This window comes from Ahaetulla prasina, chromosome 12, assembly GCF_028640845.1.
Source record: "Ahaetulla prasina isolate Xishuangbanna chromosome 12, ASM2864084v1, whole genome shotgun sequence".
Taxonomy (NCBI): domain Eukaryota; kingdom Metazoa; phylum Chordata; class Lepidosauria; order Squamata; family Colubridae; genus Ahaetulla; species Ahaetulla prasina.
In genome coordinates, this window is record NC_080550.1 from 13,264,974 (window position 1) to 13,289,343 (window position 24,370).

General features: G+C 43.9%; 2 protein-coding genes across 4 annotated transcripts; one reads left to right on the plus strand and one right to left on the minus strand.

Annotated features, from left to right (window-relative positions):
* The first annotated feature begins 767 nt into the window (after positions 1-767).
* On the plus strand, positions 768-10,314 carry C12H16orf86 (chromosome 12 C16orf86 homolog). The gene is made up of 6 exons (XM_058155415.1): positions 768-833; positions 2,554-2,676; positions 4,595-4,752; positions 6,620-6,828; positions 9,256-9,417; positions 10,030-10,314. Exons 1-6 carry the CDS (start codon positions 768-770, stop codon positions 10,188-10,190), a joined length of 879 nt encoding a protein of 292 aa, XP_058011398.1. The 3' UTR covers positions 10,191-10,314.
* Positions 10,315-13,936: 3,622 nt separating this feature from the next.
* Positions 13,937-21,727, minus strand: GFOD2 (Gfo/Idh/MocA-like oxidoreductase domain containing 2). 3 transcript variants are annotated; one of them, XM_058155487.1, is made up of 3 exons: positions 21,546-21,727; positions 18,845-19,191; positions 13,937-16,148 (listed from the first exon to the last, which is right to left on the minus strand). In XM_058155487.1, the coding sequence occupies exons 2-3, from the start codon at positions 19,101-19,103 to the stop codon at positions 15,250-15,252; spliced, it is 1,158 nt and encodes a 385-aa protein (XP_058011470.1). In that variant the 5' UTR covers positions 19,104-19,191; positions 21,546-21,727; the 3' UTR covers positions 13,937-15,249. The 3 variants fall into 3 exon arrangements, with proteins under 3 accessions (XP_058011470.1, XP_058011472.1, XP_058011473.1); XM_058155489.1 differs by lacking the exon at positions 21,546-21,727 and adding an exon at positions 21,013-21,470; XM_058155490.1 differs by lacking the exon at positions 21,546-21,727 and adding an exon at positions 20,110-20,638.
* Positions 21,728-24,370: the final 2,643 nt, after the last annotated feature.

Genomic DNA, 24,370 nt, shown 5'->3' on the forward strand with positions numbered 1-24,370 from the left:
CCTTCCTTCCTTCTCGCTTTCTTTCTCTTTCTCCCTTCCTTCCATCCTTCTTCTTTCTTTCTCTTTCTTACTTTTTCTTTCTTTCTCTTTCATTCGTTTTCTTTCCTTCCTTCCTTCCTTCCTTCCTTCCTTCCTTCCTTCCTTCCTTCCTTCCTTCCTTCCTTCCTCCCTCTCCCTCTTCTACTTCTATCTATCTATCTATCTATCTATCTATCTATCTATCTATCTATCTATCTATCTATCTATCTATCTATCTATCTATCTATCTATCTATCTATCTATCTATCTATCTTCTATCATCTCTGTCTTCATTTTGGTGCTCATTAGTTTGCTAAAATTTTATCTTCCATCAATTTGTAGTTGTTGTTGACTATTAGTGACCACATAGATTTCCTCCATGAAGATTAACTTGGTCTTTTTGATCTTCCAACACTATAGATATTGCTACCATACCTGAGTCCATTCCCCTGCCTGGTGTTTATCCTCTTCCTTCCCACCTTTTCTGGCGTTAATGTCTTCTTCGGAAGCCTTGGGCAGAGTTTTCGGTAAATAAGAAAAAAGTCCACTGAAAACATCCTACTCATGACCTCCAATGAAAAATTAATTTATTATTCATCCGATGTTCAATGTCCTTCCACGCCTATTGCTCTTGCACAATTGGCAAAAGACAGACGGGCAGCCACATATTCTGTAGCTAACATATTAAGCAATTCAGTCACTACTCCAAGAGGCTAATTGATGGAGAACGTTAGCAAACATTTCTGGAGATGCATCGAAGAAAGGATCTAGATTCCCAACCATTGATGGAGCGGCAGCAGAATGCTATGAACCTGGTAGCTTAGCAACTGGTCCTAAAGAAGACAAGCTAATATCTCCAAGGCCTACTAACCAATCACTATTGGTTGGAGAAGTGGAAACCCACCAACGCTGTGGTCTAGACAAACTGTCACAGACAGTTGTGGTGAGAATATTTATTTATCTGTTTTTGAATCGCTAGCATCACTGAATTGGTCCTCGGTTTGAATGATGGCAACAGATTGATGCTGGGATGCTCATAGCTTCCAAGCATACACCAGTGAAAATGGGAAACAGAACCTCCTTACCTTTTAAAAATAAATCCTCATTTGGGTTTCAGGATTTCTCGAAATCCTCATATTTCATGAGCCAGTGGTAAACAACGTAACTTAAGAAGCTTAATAAAATGGTTAGCAGGAGCAGCCGGAGTTACAGAAGGAACAACTATTAGTCACTGAGAAGGACACAGAAGGACATCAGAAAAGCTATCTGTCCTTGGTACATCAGAAGTATCTCTTTTTTGTGCTATAGTTCAGTTGACATTACTTGCCGAGAGTTATTGCTAATAATAACTAGAATTTTTAACCAAAGCTTCCATGGGAACTTACCCAAGCCATTTTTTTCTCTAAGGCTACACTAGGTTGGCTAGGTTGGTAACCACAGTTTACCCAACTCGACTTTCTTGGTTTTTGTCTTTATTTATTTATTTATTTATTTTATTTGATTTTTATACCGCCCTTCTCCCGAAGGACTCAGAGCGGTGTACAGGCATAATAAAACCGACAATACAATATACAAGTTTAAAATACGATTTAAAAAACTTATTTTAAATTAGCCCAATGATTAAAATTTACCATACTAAGAAAACCCCGTTTAAAATTAATAAATTTAAACATTAAAATCCCAATTTAAGCCAGCCCTGCGCGGATAAAAAGATGAGTCTTGAGTTCGCGACGAAATGTCCGAAGGTCGGGTATTTGGCGTAAACATTTCGCTTCTCATCCAAGAAGCTTCTTCTGTTCTTCAGCTCAGAATTGAAGAAGCTCCTTGGATGAGAAGTGAAACGTCTTCAAAGGAAAAAAAAACCCAAGAAAGTCCCGTTTCTTTTTCAAAAGGACCTTTGGGACGACCATGACTTGGATGATTGAGAATCTCCACTGACACAAACGGTTTAGTAACCACCAGTTGTCGTGCTATAGCGGATCATGAAGGATCCAAAAACCCTGATTTCTAATTTTTTTTTCCTGTACAATTCTGAAAAATCATTACCTTGTTACCTGTTGCATCAATCCAGTAACTCTCTATTTCTCTCCACAATTCAAACAGTGATGCCCTGAGAGCAGTGGTGAAATTCACATTTTTTTACTACCGGTTCTCTGGGCTTGGTGGGCGTGGTGTGGTTTGGTGGGCGTGGCAGGGGAAGGATACTGCAAAATCTCCATTCCCACTCCAGGGGAAGGATACTGCAAAATCCCCATTCCCTCCCCACTCCTGGGGGAAGGATATTCCAAAATCTCCATTCCCACCCCACTCTGGGGCCAGCCAGAGGTGGTACTTGCTGGTTCTCCGATCTACTCAGAATTTCCGCTACCGGTTCTCCACAACCTGTCAGAACCTGCTAGATTTCACCTTGCCTGAGAAATACCACTATTTTTAACTATAAATAAACTATAAATCTGCTATTTTATTTGCCCAGAAAAATACAATAGCCAGTATAGTTTCTGCTTTTTTTTTTCTTCTTCTTCTTCTCCCATCTAGCAGATGATGGCAACCTGTGCCAGAAGCCCCAATGAGAAAAAGCTGGGAGGAAAAACCAACATCCCACATTTTCTGTTCCAGCTGGCTGCAGTCTTGGAAAACCCCACCATCAAGTCACTGGAGGTAAAAGATGAGTAACACAGGAAAGGAAAACAGGAAAGATGCATGACTTATAAACCCTGGCAATGCCCATAGTTTGAAAAGGTGGAACGAATGGAGAACTTGATGCAAGAATGAGCAGGAGAGAGGAATGGGCCAATCAATACTAGAAATCTTGATTACAACTTGGGAAGGTTACATACTATTTTTCATCAATATATGTCTCTTGTCCAAAGATCAGGTATACGCAGTGGTTGGGATCAGTGGTGAAATCCATTTTTTTTAATAACCGGTTCTGTGGGTGTGACTGGGTGGGTGTGGTGTGGCATGGCTTGGTGGGCATTGCTTGGTGGGCATGGCAGGGGAAGGATACTGCAAAATCCCCATTCCCTCCCACTTCTGGGGAAGAATATTGCAAAAAAACTCCATTCCCACCTCACTCTGGGGCCAGCCAGAGGTTGTATTTGCCATTTCTCCAAACTGCTCAAAATTTCCGCTACCGGTTCTCCAGAACCTGTCAGAACCTGCTGGATTTCACCCCTGGTTGGGATTCAAATAATTTAACAACCTATTCTCTGCTCTATGACCAGCTGGGTAGACGGGGCCATGGTGGGCGTGGCCAGGGGATTTGACAGGCAGCACTCAGCCTTCTGCATCTCCCTAGGAGCAAAAACAGGCCGGGGGGGGGACGGGACGACGACTTCTGGAAGGGGTGGGGTGGGGCGGGGCGGGGGGCAGGGCCAGCCAGCAATTTAACAACCGGTTCAGCCGAAGTGGTGCGAACCGGTTGAATCCACCACTGGGTATACATCTCATACACTTTCCTTGACACTCACAAATTCCATACTGTATCCTTTTTTAAAAAGTACTTTTAATAATAAAGAAACAGCAATCTGGCATGGTACTAATACTTCTAGCACTATACGCAGTGGTGGGATTCAGCCAGTTCGCACAACTTCGGGAGAACCGGTTGTTAACTTTCTGAGCAGTTTGGTGAGCTGGTTGTTGGAAGAAATAATTAGGGCAGAGAACTGGTTGTTAAATTACTTGAATCCCACCTGTTCTGCCCCCCTTTGCCTCAGTCTGAGCGATGGCTTAATTAGCCGGCACTATCAGCTCTAGCAGCAAAATAGCGAGCGTCTGCCAAATGTCTCTGTTATCTCCCTCGACGCCGATGAGTCACCCAGGAACAAACTTCAGCTCTTAGTTAAGCAGTTAATTTGCCTGCTACGAAGAGACACAGCAGCTCTTGCTGCCTTTATATCCTGTGGGGTGTGGCTCCATGACTCAGCACTTCCTAGGCCTGCCCCATCCCTGCTTCTGTTGTTCCCGCCTCTCCTGCCTACGAAACCTAGGGTCCAGCCAGGCCTGATTGCCATCAGCCGGGTCTGGAGGCGTGGCCTGGGGGGGGAAAGAGTCAGGGGACGGAGGCCTCGTTATCTCTTCCACCTGGCCTGCCTCTGGCTCCTGGAGCTGAGCCAGGGAAGCCGGTGCTCCCGAGGTAAGTCCTGATGGCCCTTCCCCCTCACTTTCCAAGTCACTTTCTGGCAGGAGGCCCGGCTTGGGGGGCGCAGACACAACACCACCACTGCATATATGTATGTAACATATTACAACAGTTTGCTTAATGACCGATCATGGCGATGCAGCAACGGCCACGTGAAAAATGGGCATAAATGACTTTTTTCTCTGCTGTTGTAACTTTGCACAGTCAATAAACGAACAGTGATAAGTCAGGGACTCATCTGTATTTTTTGAATAAGCCCGCGCTATATAATAATAATTCTTAATATGCCCCAGGCACTTAAAAATTCATTTGCTCCACTCCAATAATCTTTCACATTCTTCCTGAGAAAATTAGGTTCACATTTCTCTCTTTCCCCTCCTCTTCTACATTGCGCCTCCCCCTACAATTAATGGTGATCGTGTTTCCTCTTCCCAGTGGCACGAAGATGGCAAAGGCATTAACCTGCACGCCAAGCTGTACGAGGAAGAAGCCCAGCAACACCAAGACTTGTTTCCGGAACTCAAGAATCTGAAATCTGCTTCAGTTTTGCAAGCTTGGCTGACGAATTACGGTTTCAAGGCAAGGATGACCAAGTAAGTTATGAGGAATCTGGGCAGAGGTGGGTTTCAACAGGTTCTGACCAGTTCTGGAGAACCGGTAGCGGAAATTTTGAGTAGTTAAGGGGCGCGCATAAGAGCACCAGCGTGCCTGCCGTTCCTGTCCTAATGTTCCCTTTGGTTGTATTCATTTTGTCTGGTTATTTCATGCTTATACTTATATATATTGTTGTGTTTGACAAAATAAATAAATAAATAAATAAATAAATAAATAAATAAATAAATAAATAAATAAATAAATAAATAGTTTGGAGAACCGGTAGTAAAAATTCTGACTGGCCCCACCCTCATCTATTCTCTGCCCCCCCCCCGAGTCCCAGGTGATCGGGAGGAAATGGAAATTTGCAGTATCCTTCCCCTGCCACGCCCACCAAGCCACACCCACCAAGCCATGCCACACCCACCAAGCCACACCCACAGAACCGGTAGTAAAAAAATTTGAAACCCTCCATTGAATCTGGGCCTTGGAGCTCAAAAGCAGATTATTCTGCGATAGGAAATTTTGAGTATCGCAGATTAGGTATTTTGGGTTTCCAGGAAACAGAAGTGGAAGAAAACTGGCGTTGAATGAAAGGATTTAATTCGGTGGTGAAATCTTCCCTGGTTTATCACCGGTTTGCTGCCTGCGCATGCATGGTGTGCGCTAAACGTGCGGTGCATGCACGTATGTACAGTATGCACCAAATGCGCACTGCATACACACACACACACACACAATGCGGCCAAACGCACACTCTGCACAGCCCATTTGCCAACTTCTGGTCTGGGGGAGGTGGGCCATTTTTGCCCTCCCCAGACTCCTAGAGAGACCCTGGAGGCTGGAGACAACAAAAAACTGGCCTTCTGGTCCCAGGGCCTCTGGTGGCTCAGACTGCTAAGTCTGTTATTAACACAGCTGCTTGCAATTACTGCAGGTTCTAGTCCCACCAGGCCCAAGGTTGACTCAGCCTTCCATCCTTTATAAGGTAGGTAAAATGAGGACCCAGATTGTTGGGGGCAATAAGTTGACTTTGTATATAATATACAAATGGATGAAGATTATTGCTTAACACTGTGTAAGCCGCCCTGAGTCTTCGGAGAAGGGCGGGATATAAATGCAAATAAAAATAAAAACAAAAACAAAAACAAAAAAAAGTTGGCAAATGGGCCATTTTCGGCCTCCGGAAGACCTCCTGGGCAGTGGAGAAGGCCATTTTCGCCCTCCCCAGACTCCTAGAAAGGCTCCGGAGCCAGGTGAGAGAGAAAAACAGGCCTACCGGGCTATCGCATGCCAGGAGCAGGGGGGGCACGTGCATGCGCGGGGGCAGGGGGAATAGAATTATAGGAGTGGGCATGCGCGCATGTGACGCCCCTCCCCCCGCTTCCCCCCTCATGGTACGTGATGTCAAAAAGGTTAGCCGTCACTACCCTAGATTACACACAGGGTCTGTTTGGGGTAGTGCCACCCTGTCCAAGATCAAAGGTGCCAATTCTCCCTGAGCCAACAAACCCCAAACCCAGAGCCACTAGGTCTGGCAAGGGTTTAGTTTCAACCCATTGCTCCCCATCCAGCCCCTAACAGCCTCTAGACACTGCTAGAGGGAGGACACGGCATCATTTAACTCACCACGGGCCGAGGTGATCCTGTTTCTTGGAGCGGGACTTCGTTTTAACTGACTGTTTCTTCTGCCCTCTCTAAGGATGCTTGCAAGAAGGCCTGGAGGAGACCAACAGTTCAAACAAACAATCATGGCCTAGCTATGTGGGTTTCCAAGATGGGATGGGGGCGGGGGGGGGTCAAGGGAGAGGGAGAGGGACCGGACTTTCCTTCGTGCTCCTCGCCTGTCTTCTTTCTGCCTTACAGAACTGATTCTGACACGCTCACTTTTCAGCATGCAGACTTCAAGAAGTTGCCTCCAAGGGCAGAGGAGGCTGAAAGCTCCAAAGCTGAAGCTACTCCGGTGCTGAAGCAGCCCAAGAAATCTAAGAAAAGGAAGTCGACTCAAGAGGTCACCCCAGTCCCACCTGCCACCCCAGGGAGTTCTCTGCCTCCAGAATCTGCCACCACAGAGAGTGAGTGAGTGAACAGAAGGGCATCGGAGCAGGAATTTGAGGGATTGGCAATGCCTGGGATGTTCCATATTTCATTGTATTACTTTCTGATGCAAGTACTGCCTTTCCAAGGGTCTGAAAATGAGGAGATTGCATCCGTTTAGTTTATGGATGGATGCCTCTTAATTGAGCCCTATTAGCTGTTGCTCTGCCAGGAGTCCTACAGCAGAAAGACCAGGACAGAAGAAGAAAAACATAAGTGAGATTAAATCAATAAATATTAAATAGCTACTGATTAAAACAGTTATTATGAATCTAATTCCTTTTCCATTTGTAAATAAGGAACACCTTCTCCAACATTAACTCTGTTTGTATAAGGCACAGATGCATCTTTTTCTCTCTCTCAGTATAGAAACAGATAGACAGATAATAGATAGATAGATAGATAGATAGATAGATAGATAGATAGATAGATAGATAGATAGATAGATAGAAGACAGGCAGACAGCTGGATAGCTGGGTAGATGGATGGATGGATGGAGAGAGAGATAGCTGGAGAGATAGACAGACAGACAGAGAGACAGCTGGATAGCTGAGTAGGATGGATGGATGGAGAGAGAGAGAGAGAAATGGAGAAACAGATAGCTGGATGGATGGATAGATAGATAGACAGACAGACAGACAGACAGACAGACAGACAGACAACTGGATAGCTGGGTAAATAGATAGATGGATGGAGGGAGAGAGGGAGAGAGAAATGGAGAGATAGATAGCTGGATAGATAGATAGATAGATAGATAGATAGATAGATAGATAGATAGATAGATAGATAGATAGATAGATAGATAGATAGATAGATAGATAGATAGATAGACAGACAGACAGGCAGACAGACAAACAGACAGCTGGATAGCTGGGTAAATAGATAGATGGAGGGAGGGAGAGAGGAGAGAGAATGGAGAGATAGATAGCTGGATAGATAGATAGATAGATAGATAGATAGATAGATAGATAGATAGATAGATAGATAGATAGATAGATAGATAGATAGATAGATAGATAGATAGACAGACAGACAGACAGACAGACAAACAGACAGCTGGATAGCTGGGTAAATAGATAGATGGAGGGAGGGAGAGAGGGAGAGAGAAATGGAGAGATAGATAGCTGGATAGATAGATAAATAGATAGATAGATAGATAGATAGATAGATAGATAGATAGATAGATAGATAGATAGATAGATAGACAGACAGACAGACAGACAGACAGACAGACAGACAGACAGACAGACAGACAGACAGCTGGATAGCTGGGTAAATAGATGAATGGATGGAGAGAGAGAGAGAGAGAGAGAGAAATGGAGAGATAGATAGATAGATAGATAGATAGATAGATAGATAGATAGATAGATAGATAGATAGATAGATAGATAGATAGATAGATAGATAGATAGCTGGATAGATGGGTGGGGGGAGAGAGAGAGAGAGAGTCGCAAATGCTACTTACACCTTGCATTCAGCCCCATGACCACCATACCACAATGTATGTGGTATTCTTCAAGAAATGTATAAGCAGACATCAAAAAGAAAGAACAGTGTTACTGCTTTTATGGATAACCAAGAACATTTTTCTCAAACGTGTTCCATCATGGGAGAATGGAAATTCCAGTTCTAAAGTGTTTGTTCCTTATGCAGGGTGCGACGACTCAAAAACTAAGGAAAAGGAGTGCCATATAGAATGAATAGATGTATGGAAGTATGAATGAATGAATGAATGAATTGATTGATTAATTTTTCATTAGAAATCGTACACAGAATTTTTGAAAGTGTTTATGGTTTTACCAGTTGGACAGGTTTGCAAGGTGTGTACCTAAATAGGTCAGATAAAGATTCAGGGACAATACCTACCTCAGTTTCCACCTTAACGAAAGAGAAGATCTATCTGTCATCTCTCTCTCTCTCCCCCCCCCTCTCATCTATCAATCATCTCACAATCTCAGAGTTTCTAGCCTGAAGCCTTCACCACTACGCTAAATTGGGTTGCATTTGCCATGTTTAAGGAGTACTGCAGTGGTGGGTTTCAAAAATTTTTACTACCGGTTCTGTGAGTGTGGCTTGGTGGGCGTGGCATAGCTTGCTGGGCATGGCTTGGTGGGCATAACAGGGGAAGGATATTGTAAAATCTCCATTCCGTCCCCAATCCAGGGGAAGGTTACTGCAAAATCCCCATTTCCTCTTGATCAGCTGGGACTTGGGAGGCAGAGAATAGATGGGGGCGGGGCCAGTCAGAATTTTTACTACTGGTTCTCCGAACTACTCAAAATTTCCGCTATCGGTTCTCCAGAACCTGCTGAAACCCACCCCTGGAGTACTGTAGCTGTATTCAGAATCATTATACTTCAGATGTTATCTGCTCTACAACATTCAAACTGTCTCATTACTTCTAGAAAAGTCCCAGCGTTTGCGTCCTTTATACCAATACATTAACTACGACAACCCAGAGATGAATAGGCCATTGGATAAGGAATGTGATCTGCCCCCAGTGGAGACTCCTTCTACACAAGAAAACAAGACAGGCGCCATAGAACTAAGAACAACTCCATCAATAGGTAACAACATGGAAACAAAGAGTGCTGGAGTTGAAAAATAGTTTGGTGCTCTTAGCGATTGGCTAAACCTACTCTTGATGTGAAGTCTATGTCCTTCCTTTTTCAAAAAGTCTGAAGTCTGTGATCCATTTTGAAATATTTGTGCTATGGAACACAAAAAGCCATTTTGTTTGCCATCATGAAAGGTGGCTCAGCGGCTAAGAAGCTGAGCTTGTTGATTGAAAAGTCGGCAGTTCAGCAGTTCGAATCCCTAGTGCCGCGTAATGGGGAGTGAGCTCCTGTTACTTGTCCCAGCTTCTGCCAATTTAGCAGTTCGAAAGCATGTAAAAAATGCAAGTAGAAAAACAGGGACCGCGTTTGGTGGGAAGGTAACAGCGTTCCATGCGCCTTTGGTGTTGAGTCATGCCAGCCCCATGACCACACAGACGTCTTTGGACAGAGCTGGCTCTTCGGCTTTGAAACGGAGATGAGCACCACCCCCTAGAGTCGGGGACAACTAGCATGTACGTGCGAGGGAAACTTTTACCTTTACCTTATCTTGCTATCATGGCTTTTCCTTATCTACCTAGCTCAGAAATTACTCCATACTGATCCTCTTGTTTTCTGTTGCAGTTGCAGAGGAGAAAGGCAAGGAACTGAGGAGTCTACTCAGTGCCACTTCTGGAGCTGTGGTGAAAACAGAGGTGGATAAGTCTACTCAAGTGGACATCGACAAGATGCTCAGCGTCTGTGCAGCTCACCTAGTCCCACCACTGTCACCGCAGAACAAATAATCCTATCTGATAAGGGGCCAAGCTCCTCCCTCAAGAGATCAAACAGTGCTTTTCTTTTCAGAACCTGGAAGATACTCCTTGAAGGCCATCGGAGTGTAATTCTTTTAAAGTTTTGTTCATTATAGTCAGGTGTCAAAAGCATTTGTCTTGTTTCTTGCTAGAGGGAAAAAATGGAAGCTGTCTAAACAGGAGTCGAATTGCTCCTGTCTAAATGCTGTCTAAATGCTGTCAACCATTGCCCAATTGAGTGTTAGAAAAGGCAGAGAAGTATATAGTCCATTCATCTCAAGATCCTCCTTGACATTTCCGAGTAATTAACAATGACCAAGATGTACATGGGTTTCCAATAATGATCTCTCTATGAGGTAGTTGGTCCAAGCAAGGATAGTAAGTAATTTGTATCTGCTTCTTCCGGATGACACCACCTTAATTTTTATGCATTTATAATAGCAGCTGGGAAGGATTTTGTTCATCTAACCTAGCTTTGGTGTCTTCCAGAACAGGGATCTCCAACCTTGGCAACTTTAAGACTTGTGGACTTCAACTCCCAGCTTTGCTGGCTGAGGAACTCTGGGAGTTGAAGTCCACAAGTCTTAAAGCTACCAAGATTGGAGACCCCTGTTCCAGAACGTTTGGCTAACATTTCCAGAACATCACCAGATGGCATGGATCTGCTTACGTATCTTTTGCAGGGTCCAGTGCATACCATTTATACTAGCGATGACTAACCTTTTTCTCTTCGAGTGCCAAAAGTGCATGCGCGTGCCACAGTGTGCGTGTGTGCCACAGTGTGTGTGTGTGCCACAGTGTGCGTGTGTGCCAGCACCCATAATGCAATGCATGCGCCTTGCGCACAACACCCCCACACATGTGCACACATCTCACACATGTGCCCCACCCCCTGTGCATCCCAAAAATCTGTTGGCTGGTGGAAGGTGTGTGTGCGCGCACACACACACACACACACACACACACACACAGTGGAGCTGAGCTGGGCAACAGCTCATGTGCCCACCAAGAGGTCTCTGAGTATTAGCTGTGGCACGCATGCCAGAGGTTCGCCATCATGGATTTATACTCTACTCTTTACAAAGTAGAGAGATGCACCTACAAAAGGTGAGTTGCTTTCAGTGGTGGGATTCAGCCAGTTTGCACCTATGCAGGAGAACCGGTTAACTTTCTAAACAGTTCGGAGAACCGGTTGTTGGAAGAAATCTTATTTTGTTTTTTTCCACTTTAGAAGGCTAATCCTGTAAGGAAGGCAGGAAGGAAACATTCTGGTGGTATTTCTAGCCTAATCTTTATTGCCCTACTTACAGAAACTGCCTCTCTGATTAACCCTTATGACATTGTAACAGCTAAGGCGAAGCGCCCATCAACGTGAGTAATGTTGAGTTGGCCATGCCTACACGGTCACATGACCACCGAGCCACACCTACCTCAGTTGGTCATTAGGGCAGAGAACCGGTTTTTAAATTATTTCAATCCCGCCACTGGTTGCTTTGTTGGGTTACATATCACATGTACCATGTGCTGAGCAAGAAGTCCCTGAGAACAGAAATGATACTTCTAGCCTTGAATCCAAATGTGATCCTAACAAAGAGAATTAAGGAAGAAAAGGATATTCTAATTCATTGAAAATAAACAAGGAAACAAGACTTAAAATACGGGAAGAGGGTGATGGACTACATTGTTCTTTGCCAATAAAACGTTCACTCAAAGGAACCTTCAGGTTAAAATATTTTGTCCACTTTCCCATCACTGGATTGTATTTTGGAGGCGGGGGGAAGAGAGAAGAAAGGAAATCTATCCAGGCAAATACAGGTCCACAAAAGATCTCTGAGGAATCCTGAAATTTCTTAGATAGAATTCCATCATCAGGATTTTTTCCTAGATCAAACAAGATTCCTTAATGAAGTACAAAGGCATTCTTACTTAATCAGATGGTCTGCATCGAAAGGAAGAGGGGAATTTATGACTTCAGAAAAATCAATTCTTTTGACTAAGGCAAACTATAAACAGAAGTTGCGGCTTGGAGCTGTTATTTATTTTGCGCATTTGCAAGCAGTATAATTCGAAGTATTATTTTGACCTTAATGAAGTACAAAGGGATTCTTACTTAAATCAGATGGTCCGCTTGTATCTGGGAAAAAGAAAACCTTCCTAGCGCTCCTGCTGTGAAAGTACTTAAACAGGATACACTTTAAAAATTCAGAAGCCAGACCTCTGAATTCCTGGAATCAAATCTTATGTTCCTGCATGGTTCACTTTTAATACACAAGGCAACGTCTTCTGGACTTGACTAATCGAAGATCAGATTCCACAACCACAGCTTTTAAAAAGAGATGATAGGCTGTGGGATATATTTTAAATCTTTTCTCCCTTTTTTGGATATCTGCAAATAGCAGCATAAGGGACGCAGTGACTTAGTGGCGAAAGACGCTGAGCTTGTCGATCGAAAGGTTGGCAGTTCGGCGGTTCGGATCCCTAGTGCCGCGGAACGGTGCGAGCTCCCGTTACTTGTCCCAGCTTCTGTCAACCTAGCAGTTCGAAAGCAGGTAAAAAATGCAAGTAGAAAAATAGGGACCACCTTTGATGGGAAGGTAACAATGTTCCGCGCGCTTTTGGCATTTAGACATGGCGGCCACATGACCACAGAGACGTCTTCCGACAGCGCTGGCTCTTTGGCTTTGAAACGCAGATGAGCACCGCCCCCTAGAGTTGGGAACGACCAGCATGTATGTGCGAGGGGAACCTTTACATTTACCCTAACCAGCAACACGATGGGAGAAACATAAAACCCAAAGAACACCATAAGCGGGATGATAATTAAACACCATTTTGTATCCCAGAGGTATTGGATGTTCTATCCGAAAATCTAATCACAAATTTCGATCATCCCAGCCTTTGTGAAGCTTTAAACACAACAGTCCTCGCCAAAGCATGTACAGGGTAGTCCTTGACTTTGGACCGCAATTGAGCCCAAAATTCCTGCCATGTGAGAAAGTTGTTAAGTGAATTTTGCCTCAATTTTACAAACTTCCTTGCCACAGTTGCTAAGTGAATCGCTGCCATTGTTATGTTAGTCCCAGGGGGGGTTAAGTTGATCTGGCTTCCCCATTGATGTTGCTTGTCAGAACGTCGCCAAAGGGGATCCCGTGTCCCTGGGACACTGCAACCGTCATAAATATGAGTCAGTTGCCAAAGATCATATTATATACAGTTGACTTTGTATATAATATACAAATGGATGAAGATTATTGCTTGACATAGTGTAAGCCGCCCTGAGTCTTTGGAGAAGGGCGGGATATAAATGCAAATAATAATAATAAAAAAAAAGGTCTGAATTTGGATCATGTGACCATGGAGATGCCACGGTGATCGTGTGAAAAAGTTTTCAGTGCCGTTATTAACTTTGAATGGTCACTAAATGAAACGTTGTAAACCGAGGATTACCTGTACTGGGAGGAGAAATTGGGGGGAGGGGGAATTCACCATTCAAGATCTTGCCTTTTTTTTTTTAAACTATAGAAGCTGTACATATCCTGGACCACCTTAGTTCAACTGAAATGCTAATCATAGGATATAGCCGTGATACCTAAAAATAGCTTCAAAGTCACAAAAGAGAAGAAAATAATTAAGATTTTTTTCCCCCCCTTGGGGAGCAGAGCAGCTGATCTGGTACTTGATTGTTATCTGTTCTTGGTTTCCATTATAGACTCTCATTTAAAAGAACACAATGGAGGCAGGCTTGTTAATGCTTTATCTTAATTTACAGGATTAAAACCCAGTAGGAAAACAATGTTAAGAAAAATAAAATAACATTCAAGTAAACGACGTTTCATTAAAAAGTTAGGGGTTGTTTTTCTTTGAATTCTGGTAATAAAAGATCTCTTTCAGAGATCCTACAGCATAAAAATGGGGGGAAAGGCAAAGGAACCAGTTTGCTTCAATTCACTAAACTGCTGTTTATCTTGGATTGTCTCCAACAAACACCAAACCCTACCAGATTACAGTTTAAGGGTAACTCGGATATGTTTTCCAAGCTCGGCTTCCCTTCCTTGCTTCGTTTAAACAGCCGAAAATTCTCACCAGCAAAGCTGGCTACGGGAGGTTGTTTTTGCGCTTGCCAAGCAATCAACATCGGTGTGATTTGGCTAGCTAGCATGGAAAAAAAAAAGGCAGAGAAGATTGGATGGAAAGAAAGGGCAGAGTCTTGTACAACCCTCGTGCCAACAAGGGTACTGAGATGCCCAAACAGCAACAGATGCGTCCCATCTGGTGTTTTGTCAGCTAAAATAAAGCAAAAGCATTCAAGAAAAAGATGCAAAATAGATATAGACGGTCACTTCCAAGTTCACCCTGTTTGTGCAAAAAGCAGGGGGTCTTTTTTGGTGTGTGTATCTGTGCGTGTGTTTCCAAGGGAAGGAACTTAATTTTAAATCCTCTCTACCTTCACACACACCCTCCCATCCTTACATATAGGAAAGAATGAACATGATCTTTACCGGTTTATCCCTGAATTGTAGCAAAGTCTTGTATATCTACAAAGAGATACCTATATCTGTCCCTTCTAATCCTCTTAAAGGACCAGCTCCTTGTGTTCCTTCGGGGAAGCGGTTTCCCCTGAAAGAGCTGTAAAAAAACACCACCCCCATTCCTATTTTAAAAACAACAATCGGCATTCTCTAGCATGACATGCCGATTATGTTGCATTGCATTAATTAACTTGCATTAGTACGTGAGCTGGGCGCGGAAGAGAGCCGTGCACCCCAAAAGCTCTCGTCTTGTAGGGGGACAGGGCGGGGGGGGGGGGAGAGCTCCTGCCCGCTGAGTGCAACTGACAATTCAAGTTTTCCTAATAACACCCAAGTTATTAAATTTAAGCAACCAAAGACACGTACATCTGCCACATTTAAAATTCTCCCAGATTAAAAACCAAAGGCTCCCCCCCCCCGCTTTACACACATATAGCCTTCCTCTTTTTCCCTGCTTCCGTGCCATTCCACCTACCCCCCCCTTCTGCTTCCAATTGTTCTGCTTTGCAGGAATATCTGCGCTATAAGTTATTTCTCTGCAGCGCCTCACAGAGGTTTTGGTTGGCATCGGGCTCTTCAATCATCTCCTCCACCGTTACCCATTCTCCAGACCTGCTGGACTTTTTAATGGCATCTACGACACTTTGCATATAGAGACCATCGTCAAAGGAAGCTGCCATGGCCACCGGTTTGGGATCCCAGGTCCGCTGGTCTTCCTGATCCTGGAAGGAAAGGCGGAGAGCTTGCACCAGGTAGACCATCCCTTTGAGGTACAGAAGTGGGATGTCTTTGAATTCTTTCTCGGAAAGCTCTGCGTGGATATTCAGGGAGTCCTTAAATAACAGCTCTTCCTGGGGAGCAGAGTTCTTCTGGCCGTATAAGTCCATCCCGCGAGCAATAAGACGGCCCGCGGAGCCTACGATCATGACCTCATGAACAAAAGACCCGGGCATGTTGAAGTTCAGCGTCACCGTGCTACAGATGCCTCCTTTCATCAGCATCTGGAAGAAGCAGAAGTCATCACTGGTGACGTGGCGGATGCCGCTGATGGCCGAGTTCTGCTTGACGAACGTTTTCAACAGCCCGTGGACCTTCTCGGCCTTTTGGCTTGTGAGATGGGTCAGCAAGTCTATGATGTAGGTGCCCATCGTGTGGAGGCCGCCCCCGCCCATTAACTCATCGCAAATCCAGTTGTACTTCTGGCTGAGGAGGCTTCCCCAATACACTCGGACGTCACAGACCAGGATGCTGCCGACGTACTCTTCGTCGAGTAGCTGCTTCATTCTGACAAACGCGGGTAGAAAGCGCAGAGCGTTGCCCACGATGCTCATGAGTTTGGGGTAATACCTAGCAGCCGTGACCATCCTAAAAGCATCGAGAGAGGTAGCTGCTTTCTCACAGATTACGTTCTTTCCAATTCCTGCAAACAAAGGGCAGCATTTTAATTCGGAGACTTTTTTATTCCACACCCAAACAATGAGAAAAACAAAGCCTTCAAAAGCAAAGCGGTTGCAACTAGCCAATTACATTCTGCTATGGTATGTGTGTGTGTGTGTGTGTGTGTGTGTGTGTGTGTATACATATACATATACATATACATATATATAGTTTTCACGGGTGTTTGTATGTAGGTCTTTGGTTGTTCGGGTTTTCTCCCGTGTAAAATTGGAAGTGTCTTGGCGACGTTTTGACGAAGTCTCATTCGTCATCTTCAGGCTTCAGCTTCATGCACGAAGCTGAAGCCTGAAGATGACGAATGAGACTTCGTCAAAACGTTGCCAAAACACTTCCAATTTTACACGGGAGAAAACCCGAACAACCAAAGACCTACACACACACACACATATATTTGCTGCCTGCAAGGATGATCAGGCCTCTATACCAGGGGTCTCCAACCTTGGCAACTTTAAGACTTGTGGACTTCAATTCCCAGAATTCCTCAGCCAGCCAACTCCTCAGTATTCTGGGAGTTGAAGTCCACAAGTCTTAAAGTTGCCAAGGTTGGAGACCCCTGCTCTATACGATTTCTCACGTTTCCCGTTAGATTGGAGGATAAGACGCACTGTAACAGGTGCTCGCGTTTCATTTATATTTTTTCTATATATTCCTCCTGACATCTTTTTAGTACTTAAGAGGCTCCTAAACTGGCTGTGTTGATTCAGCAGGAAGTAATGTTAAGTTATTTTTAGCAATTCATCCATCAAAAATGAACTTGTCTGCTTGTTTTTGTAATACATGTTATAGCAGCGAGAAGGACCGATAACAAGGAATTCCTTTTTCCCGGATATATGAAGTTGTTTATTCTATCGTTTAAGGGTTAAAGATGTTGTTGCAGTTTTTGTAGATTTCCAGCGCACAGCAAAGCCATAGAAACATGCTGTTTTATTTATAACTTTATCCCTTAGAACTTCTCAGAAGTTCTCTTTATCCCTTAGAACATGTAAAGTTAATTCAGTCGTATACAGAGAATGCCACTTCTTTTAATTTCTGCACACACACACACACACACACACACACACAAAGCGTTTTGTTCCAAAGGCCTGGGACATTATGTTGGTTTTATTTAAGAGGAATATAAATACCTTGATGAACGTATCTTTTCTTTTATGTACACTGAGAGCATATGCACCAAGACAAATTCCTTGTGTGTCCAATCACACTTGGCCAATAAAAAATTCTATTCTATTCTATTCTATTCTATTCTATTCTATTCTATTTTATTCTATTCTATTCTATTCTATTCTATTCTATTCTATTCTATTCTAAATGATCCAGTAATCTTCCTGCTTACAGTGCTGGGTAGATCAACAGCCAGAATAACGGCTGCAATTTGCAGGGATGAGGTTGCTGAAAAATACCCTGAGAAACAGCTACCGAGCTGCGCTATTTAGGCAACCGAGAGATGGTCTGAAAGACTTTGGAGACCTGGCTGTTCTCCCAGGCTTTGGGCAGAAAATACTGCCAGACGCAGCAAGGGTGGAATGCTGAATTAATCTTAAGGAGGAGTACAAGCCTGCATTCAGAGAATTGCACGAGGATGAAAGCAAAAGCCGAGTCAAGCCAAGAATTAAAAACCGCTTATAATGCTCCTGAAATATATAACTTTGCCCGTATGCACACAAGCAAGCGAATTGTCCTGAATACTCTTTCAATGTAACTGAGTTTGTTTGTTTGCTTTTTTTGCTATGTTGCTTTGGGAAAAAACCATGCAACAATATTGTTACTGAAACATAGGAAGAGTTTCATCTTGTATAAATCAAAATCAATCCACACAGAAACACAGGCAGTCCTTTTGTAGCGTCTGCTGCAGTTATAACGGCGATGAAAAAGTAACTTTGCAACCAAGATTCACATTTACAACTTTTGCAGGTCTGTAAAACTGAAGTAAGGCTGTAAGCACAGCCACTGTTTTATTTAGCCACCCTTTGCTTAATGATCAAGTTGACAATCTCAGCTGTGGTTGCTAAACAAAAGACTACCTGTAATTTGGGTTTAAACAAAGGATTAATACTGGCTGGCTGTCAAAAATGAAAAGAAGACCTCTGTTCCCAAGGTCTTTTGGTTTAATATGTGGCATCTGCTATGTAAATTCCAACCTAGGAAAAGCAAATACGTTTATCAGAAAATTGTACCTGCAAAAGTAAAACCCTGAAATAAAACATATTTTGGCACAAGCAATTGCCCTAAGGCCTAATAATTTTCAAGCTCACCATACGTAGATCCGAGCCAATGCAGGAAATGTTCTATGCATTAATTTTTTTCTGTATGTTCCCCATAATCTATTTATTTGCAAGTCATGGGGTGGGTGGTGATCATTTTTCCCCCTATGGGAGAGTCACGTGGTCTGTTCCTTTTGGAGTAACAATAGTCCTCCAAGTTTATAGTTAGAAACAAAACTTCAGGCCTTTACTTTACCAATTGAAAATTCACCAGGCGTGAGCAGTTTTTAACAACAGAATTCCCCGTTCTCTGATACAATTCGTTCCAGGATGAGATGTTCAATTTTCTGCTATTAATTACTCAACGGCTGCGACCATCTTCCAGCTGGCGTCTACCCAAGAGAAAACTGAAATCTTATACAATGCCCAAAACTGGCTATTGGGGAAAACACCGTACCTAGAGCCTTCACTGCAATTTGTCGCGTTAGCGGCGGGGGAATGTTGATGCAAACCAGATCTACATCCTGGTGCAGCAAAACATCATCTGTCCGACTTGTGTAGAAGGAAATGTTCATTTCCTCCGCGAGCTGTTTGGCTTCCTCTTCAGTCTTCCCCCATAGAGCTTCAATGGAGAAACCTTCTGCTCTCAGCAGAGGGACCAGCACACGGGCCGAGCTCCCGGTCCCAAATACCCCGACACCGGGAAGCATTTTCATCTTGTGCTCCTTTCACACTCCAGTCCCTCAGGGCAAAAGCTCCCAACGTGCAGCCGATCTCTTCAGCATCTTGGTTCATCCATCGTGTCTACAAGAGAGGTGGGGATGGGGGAAATGGATCATTCACAAAACATATGATGGATTTGCTTTGTCATTGTTAGTTGCGAAGTCGTGTCCAATCCATTCACGACCCCATGGACAACGTTCCTCCAGGCCTTCCTGTCCCCTACCATCCCTCCCGGAGACCAGTGGTGGAATTTAAATTTTTTTTTACTACCGGTTCTGTGGGCATGGCTTGTTGGGCGTGGCAGGGGAAGGATACTGCAAAATCCCCATTCCCTCCCCACTCCTGGGGGAAGGATACTGCAAAATCTCCATTCCCACCCCACTCTGGGGCCAGCCAGAGGTGGTATTTGCCGTTTCTCTGAACTATTCCAAATTTCCGCTACCGGTTCTCCAGAACCTGTCAGAACCCTGCTGGATTTCACCCCTGCCGGAGACAAATTAAGCTCACGCCAACTGCTTCAGTGACTCCATCGTTCTCTGTCGTCCCCTTCTTCTTTTGCCCTCAATCTTTCCCAGCATTAGGCTCTTCTCCAGTGAGTCCTTCCTCCTCATTAGGTGGCCAAAATATTTGATTTGCTAGTTTCCTATTTAACCTAAAGGTAGCTATCCAACATCCAATTCTGATGAAGCTTCTCAATTTGACTGGCTTTCTATATACGTTGAAATATTAATCCTGCCCATGTGCAATACAGATAGCCCTAAAAGTTAGATCACAATGGAGCCAAGTGAGAAATTTGTTGAATTTCCCCCCCCCCCCAGTTTACGACTTTTCTCACCACATTTGTTAAGTGAATCACTGCGGTTCTTAAATTAGTAACACGGTTGTTAAGTGAATCTGGTTTCCCTATTGATTTGGCTTGTGAGATGGTCGCACAAGGGGATGGCATGACTCTGGGGCACTACAACTGTCACAAATGTCAGCTGTCAAGCATCCAATTACCTTTGGGTGCGACCACAGGGATCCCTGCAACAGCCATAAGTGTGAAAAATGGTTGTGTCACTTTTTCCAGCGCTGTTGCAACTTCAAACGGTCACTAAATGAACTGTTGTAAGCCAAGGACTACCTGCATGCACTGCAAGCATTTCCTTTCATGATTCACATATGCACTGGGTATTTTGTGAGTGAGATCATTAGCACGGAGGCTAGTAATCCTGGCTGCATAGATCTGTTCCATTTCAGTTTTTCTCACCATCTCTTTTTGGACCCACAGACAACCCAAGAAGGGTGGAGCTGGGGGTCTCAGCACTGCATTAACCACATCTCAAACCAACCTGCCAAAGAAGGCCTTTGTCCAGCAGAGCTTCATGTAGCCAAGAGCAAAATGAGGCATGTGGAAGGACCCATGCATTAGCTAACAATGACCATGGGGCTCAAAACAGACCCGTTCCACAAAACGCACTGCTTTTTAAACTCCGTTCTCTCAAAACAAGAGCGAAACAACCTAGAGAGAGAATTCCAGAGCCAAGAAGGTAACCAAGAGGAGTTCGAAAGCCACTTGCTCCCTGGGGGGGGGGGGGATCCATCTGTTTTACATCCCCATGACCAAAACCATCAGAAAAGCTTTTGGGATTAGAAGCCAAGGCTGGAATGAATCAAGATCTTTTATTATCGCCAGTTTTCCGACTGCTGGACTGGTCAGGAACAAAGCCTTAAAGAGCTGCCCAGTGCTTTTAAACAGGGGCCACCAAACTTTCGGACCTCAGGGACCACTAAATTCCTAATTTTAAATCCCGCGGACCACTAGTATGATTTTTTTTTTTTAAAAAAAATAAAGATAAATAGTATTTCGTGCAATATAAAAAATGCAAATCATTTTTCTGCGGACCACCACAATTTTCTCACCATGGTTGGTGACCACTGCTTTAAAACAAGGATCTGACTCATTCAGACAGGTGCCTTGGACAGCAGCAACCCTTGCAAAAACCGGATGGGTGGGTGGGGGATCTTCAGGACCCCCTGTCCTTCCTTGGGGTGCTTTGCATTAAGGGCACCCCCAAGAAGCAGCCGATGCACGTCTTGTTCTCAGACAGAGGCAGGTCCTTCTTTGGTGCCCGATGGACCTCTGATCTCTATAACTCGCAGCATCAACGCGCAGACACGCCCGGGGTTAAACCTCCTGGGTTATACACACGTGCTCACCCGCCCACGTCTGGACGAAGACACGTGTAGGCATTAAAGTCTTAGACTGAGACATTCTGCACGCACACACACATAGGGCATAGGGAGATTACAGAGGAAGGTGGGACACAAGACACTTAACACGTATGCAGGACACGCGTCCATGCGTGCACGCACATTCACACGGCCGCCTGCCAAGAGACACTCCCTCCCCCTCCCTACACCCCTCTCCTTTCCACCACCACCCCCAGACCCACCTCGCGTCCGTCGGCGCCCCTTCCTCCCCTTTCTCGACGCGCGGAAACACAGAAGAAGCAGCGAAGAAGCAACGCGACGCCACGGCCGGCTCGGCGATGGCTCGCTCGCTCCCGACGGCGGCGGCGGCGGCGGCGGCGCGCACGCCTCCCCTCTCGCGAGCGGCGCGCCCCGCCGGCCGCCTCCCACTCCTCCGCGGGCGGGAGGAGCGCTCTGCGCGTGCGCGCGGCAGATCAAAGGCTGCCTCTCTTTCTCCCTAGTTTTCAGCCTGCTGAAAGCGGAGAACTCCGCCGGCAGCTTCTGCTCCCGATACTCTTCAAGATTTCCTTTGTTTTTTCCCCACCTTTAGAAGGTGCTAAGCTGATTTACGTCTCCTTATGTCTCCTTATCAACTTCGTTTAAACCAGGAGTTTCCAACCTTGGCCGCTTTAAGACTTGTGGACTTCAATTCCCAGAATTCCTCAGCCAGCAAAGCTGGCTGAGGAATTCTGGGAGTTGAAGTCCACAAGTCTTAAAGCGGCCAAGGTTGGAGCCCCCTGGTTTAAACATCGCAGAAGGCAACGTTAGTGGCTTCATAACTGACAGTGGGCAGCAGGGGGCGATCTTCCACCCCTACGCCCACGTTGTGTTGTTCGATTTCTATCCCACACCTTCCAAATAACTCTGCAGGGCTGTTGTGAGAGTGTCAGAACAGAATGGGAAGGGTGTCGGATTTTCCATCTGCTCCTGGAGAAAAGTCAACCTGCAAAATGTTTAATTTGAATGTATCTTTCCACCCTTTAATTCCATCAGTCTCTTCTTGATGTCCAAAGGACTGTATACAAAACATTTGCCAGACCTATTCTTGAATACAGCTCATCCGTCTGGAACCCATACCACATCTCTGACATAAACACAATAGAACGAGTCCAGAAATATTTTACTAGAAGAGTTCTTCACTCCTCCAAAAACAACAAAATACCTTATACCAACAGACTTGAAATCCTGGGATTAGAAAACTTACAACTGCGTCGACTTCGACATGACCTGTGTTTAACACACAAAATCATTTATTGCAATATTCTTCCTAAAAAAGACTACTTCAGCTTCAATCGCAATATTACAAGAGCAAAAAATAGATTCAAGCTAAATGTCAACTGCTTCAAACTTGATTGCAGAAAATAGGACTTCTGTAACAGAGTTGTTAATGCTTGGAACTCATTACCTGACTCCATAGTCTCTACCCAAAATCCCAAAATCTTCAACCAAAAGCTGTCTACTATTGACCTCACCCATTCCTAAAAGGACTATAAGGGGCTTGCATAAGAGCACAAAAGTGCCTTCCGTTCCTGTCCTATTGTTCCCTTCATTATATCCAATTAATATAGTTGATGCATATTTTAATTATAGATATATATATATATTCTTCAAGATATGCTGTTTTATCTATGACATTTGTTTGTGTATACTGTTGTGACAAAAAGAAATTAAAAAAACCTTAATAATTGGGCTATACCGGCAGCAATCGCGTTTAGCACTTAGACATATATAGCACTTCACAGTGCTTTACAGCAGTGGTCACCAACTAGTGGTCCGCAAGAAAATGTTGGTGGTCCGCAGAAAATTATTTGCATTTTTTATATTGCACTAAATACTGTTTATCTTTTTAAAAAATTCATATTAGTGGTCCGCTGGATTTAAAATTATGAATTTAGTGGTCCCTGAGATCCGAAAGGTTGGTGACCCCTGCTTTACAGCCTTCTCTTAAGGGGTTTATAGAGTCAGCGTATTGCCCCTAACAATCTGGGTCCAAATTTTAACGACCACTTATAGAATAGAATAGAATTTTTAATTGGCCAAGTGTGATTGGACACACAAGGAATTTGTCTTGGTGCATATGCTCTCAGTGTACATAAAAAGACAAGAGACATTCCTCAAGAATCATTAGAATAGAATAGAATAGAATAGAATAGAATAGAATAGAATAGAATAGAACAGAACAGAACAGAACAGAACAGAACAGAACAGAACAGAACAGAATAGAATAGAATAGAATAGAATAGAATAGAATTCTTTATTGGCCAAGTGTGATTGGACACACAAGGAATTTGTCTTGGTGCATATGCTCTCAGTGTACATAAAAAGACAAGAGACATTCCTCAAGAATCATTAGAATAGAATAGAATAGAATAGAATAGAACAGAACAGAACAGAACAGAACAGAACAGAACAGAACAGAATAGAATAGAATAGAATAGAATAGAATTTTTTATTGGCCAAGTGTGATTGGACACACAAGGAATTTGTCTTGGTGCATATGCTCTCAGTGTACATAAAAAAAAAGTTACCTTCATCAAGGTACAACACTTACTGATAGTCATAGGGTACAAATTTAACACTTAATGATACGACACTTAATGATAGTCATAGGCTACAAATAAGCAATCAGGAAACAATCAATATCAGTATAAATCGTAAGGATACAAGCAACAAGTTACAGTCATAAGTGGAGGACCATTATGACCATTGCAGCATCCCCATGATCAAAATTTGGATGCTTGGCAACTGACTCATCTTTATGACGGTTGCACCTTCTGCTATCTTCAGACAAAAATCAAAAAGAATCCAAGACAACTGCCTCTGAGGTTGATCATGGGTTTTATCGCTAGCAAAAATAATCTTAAAATCTCACTCCTGGAATGATGGGATGTTAATTTGCAAAATTAAAGGCGGTGAGGGCATAAAACTCCACCTGTCTCCTGCAATGGTAGTTGACAAAAACTGTGTTGTTTCTTGCCCAGCCTGAAGCATACGTGAACTGCGGTGTGTTTCTGAGGTTCGCCATGAT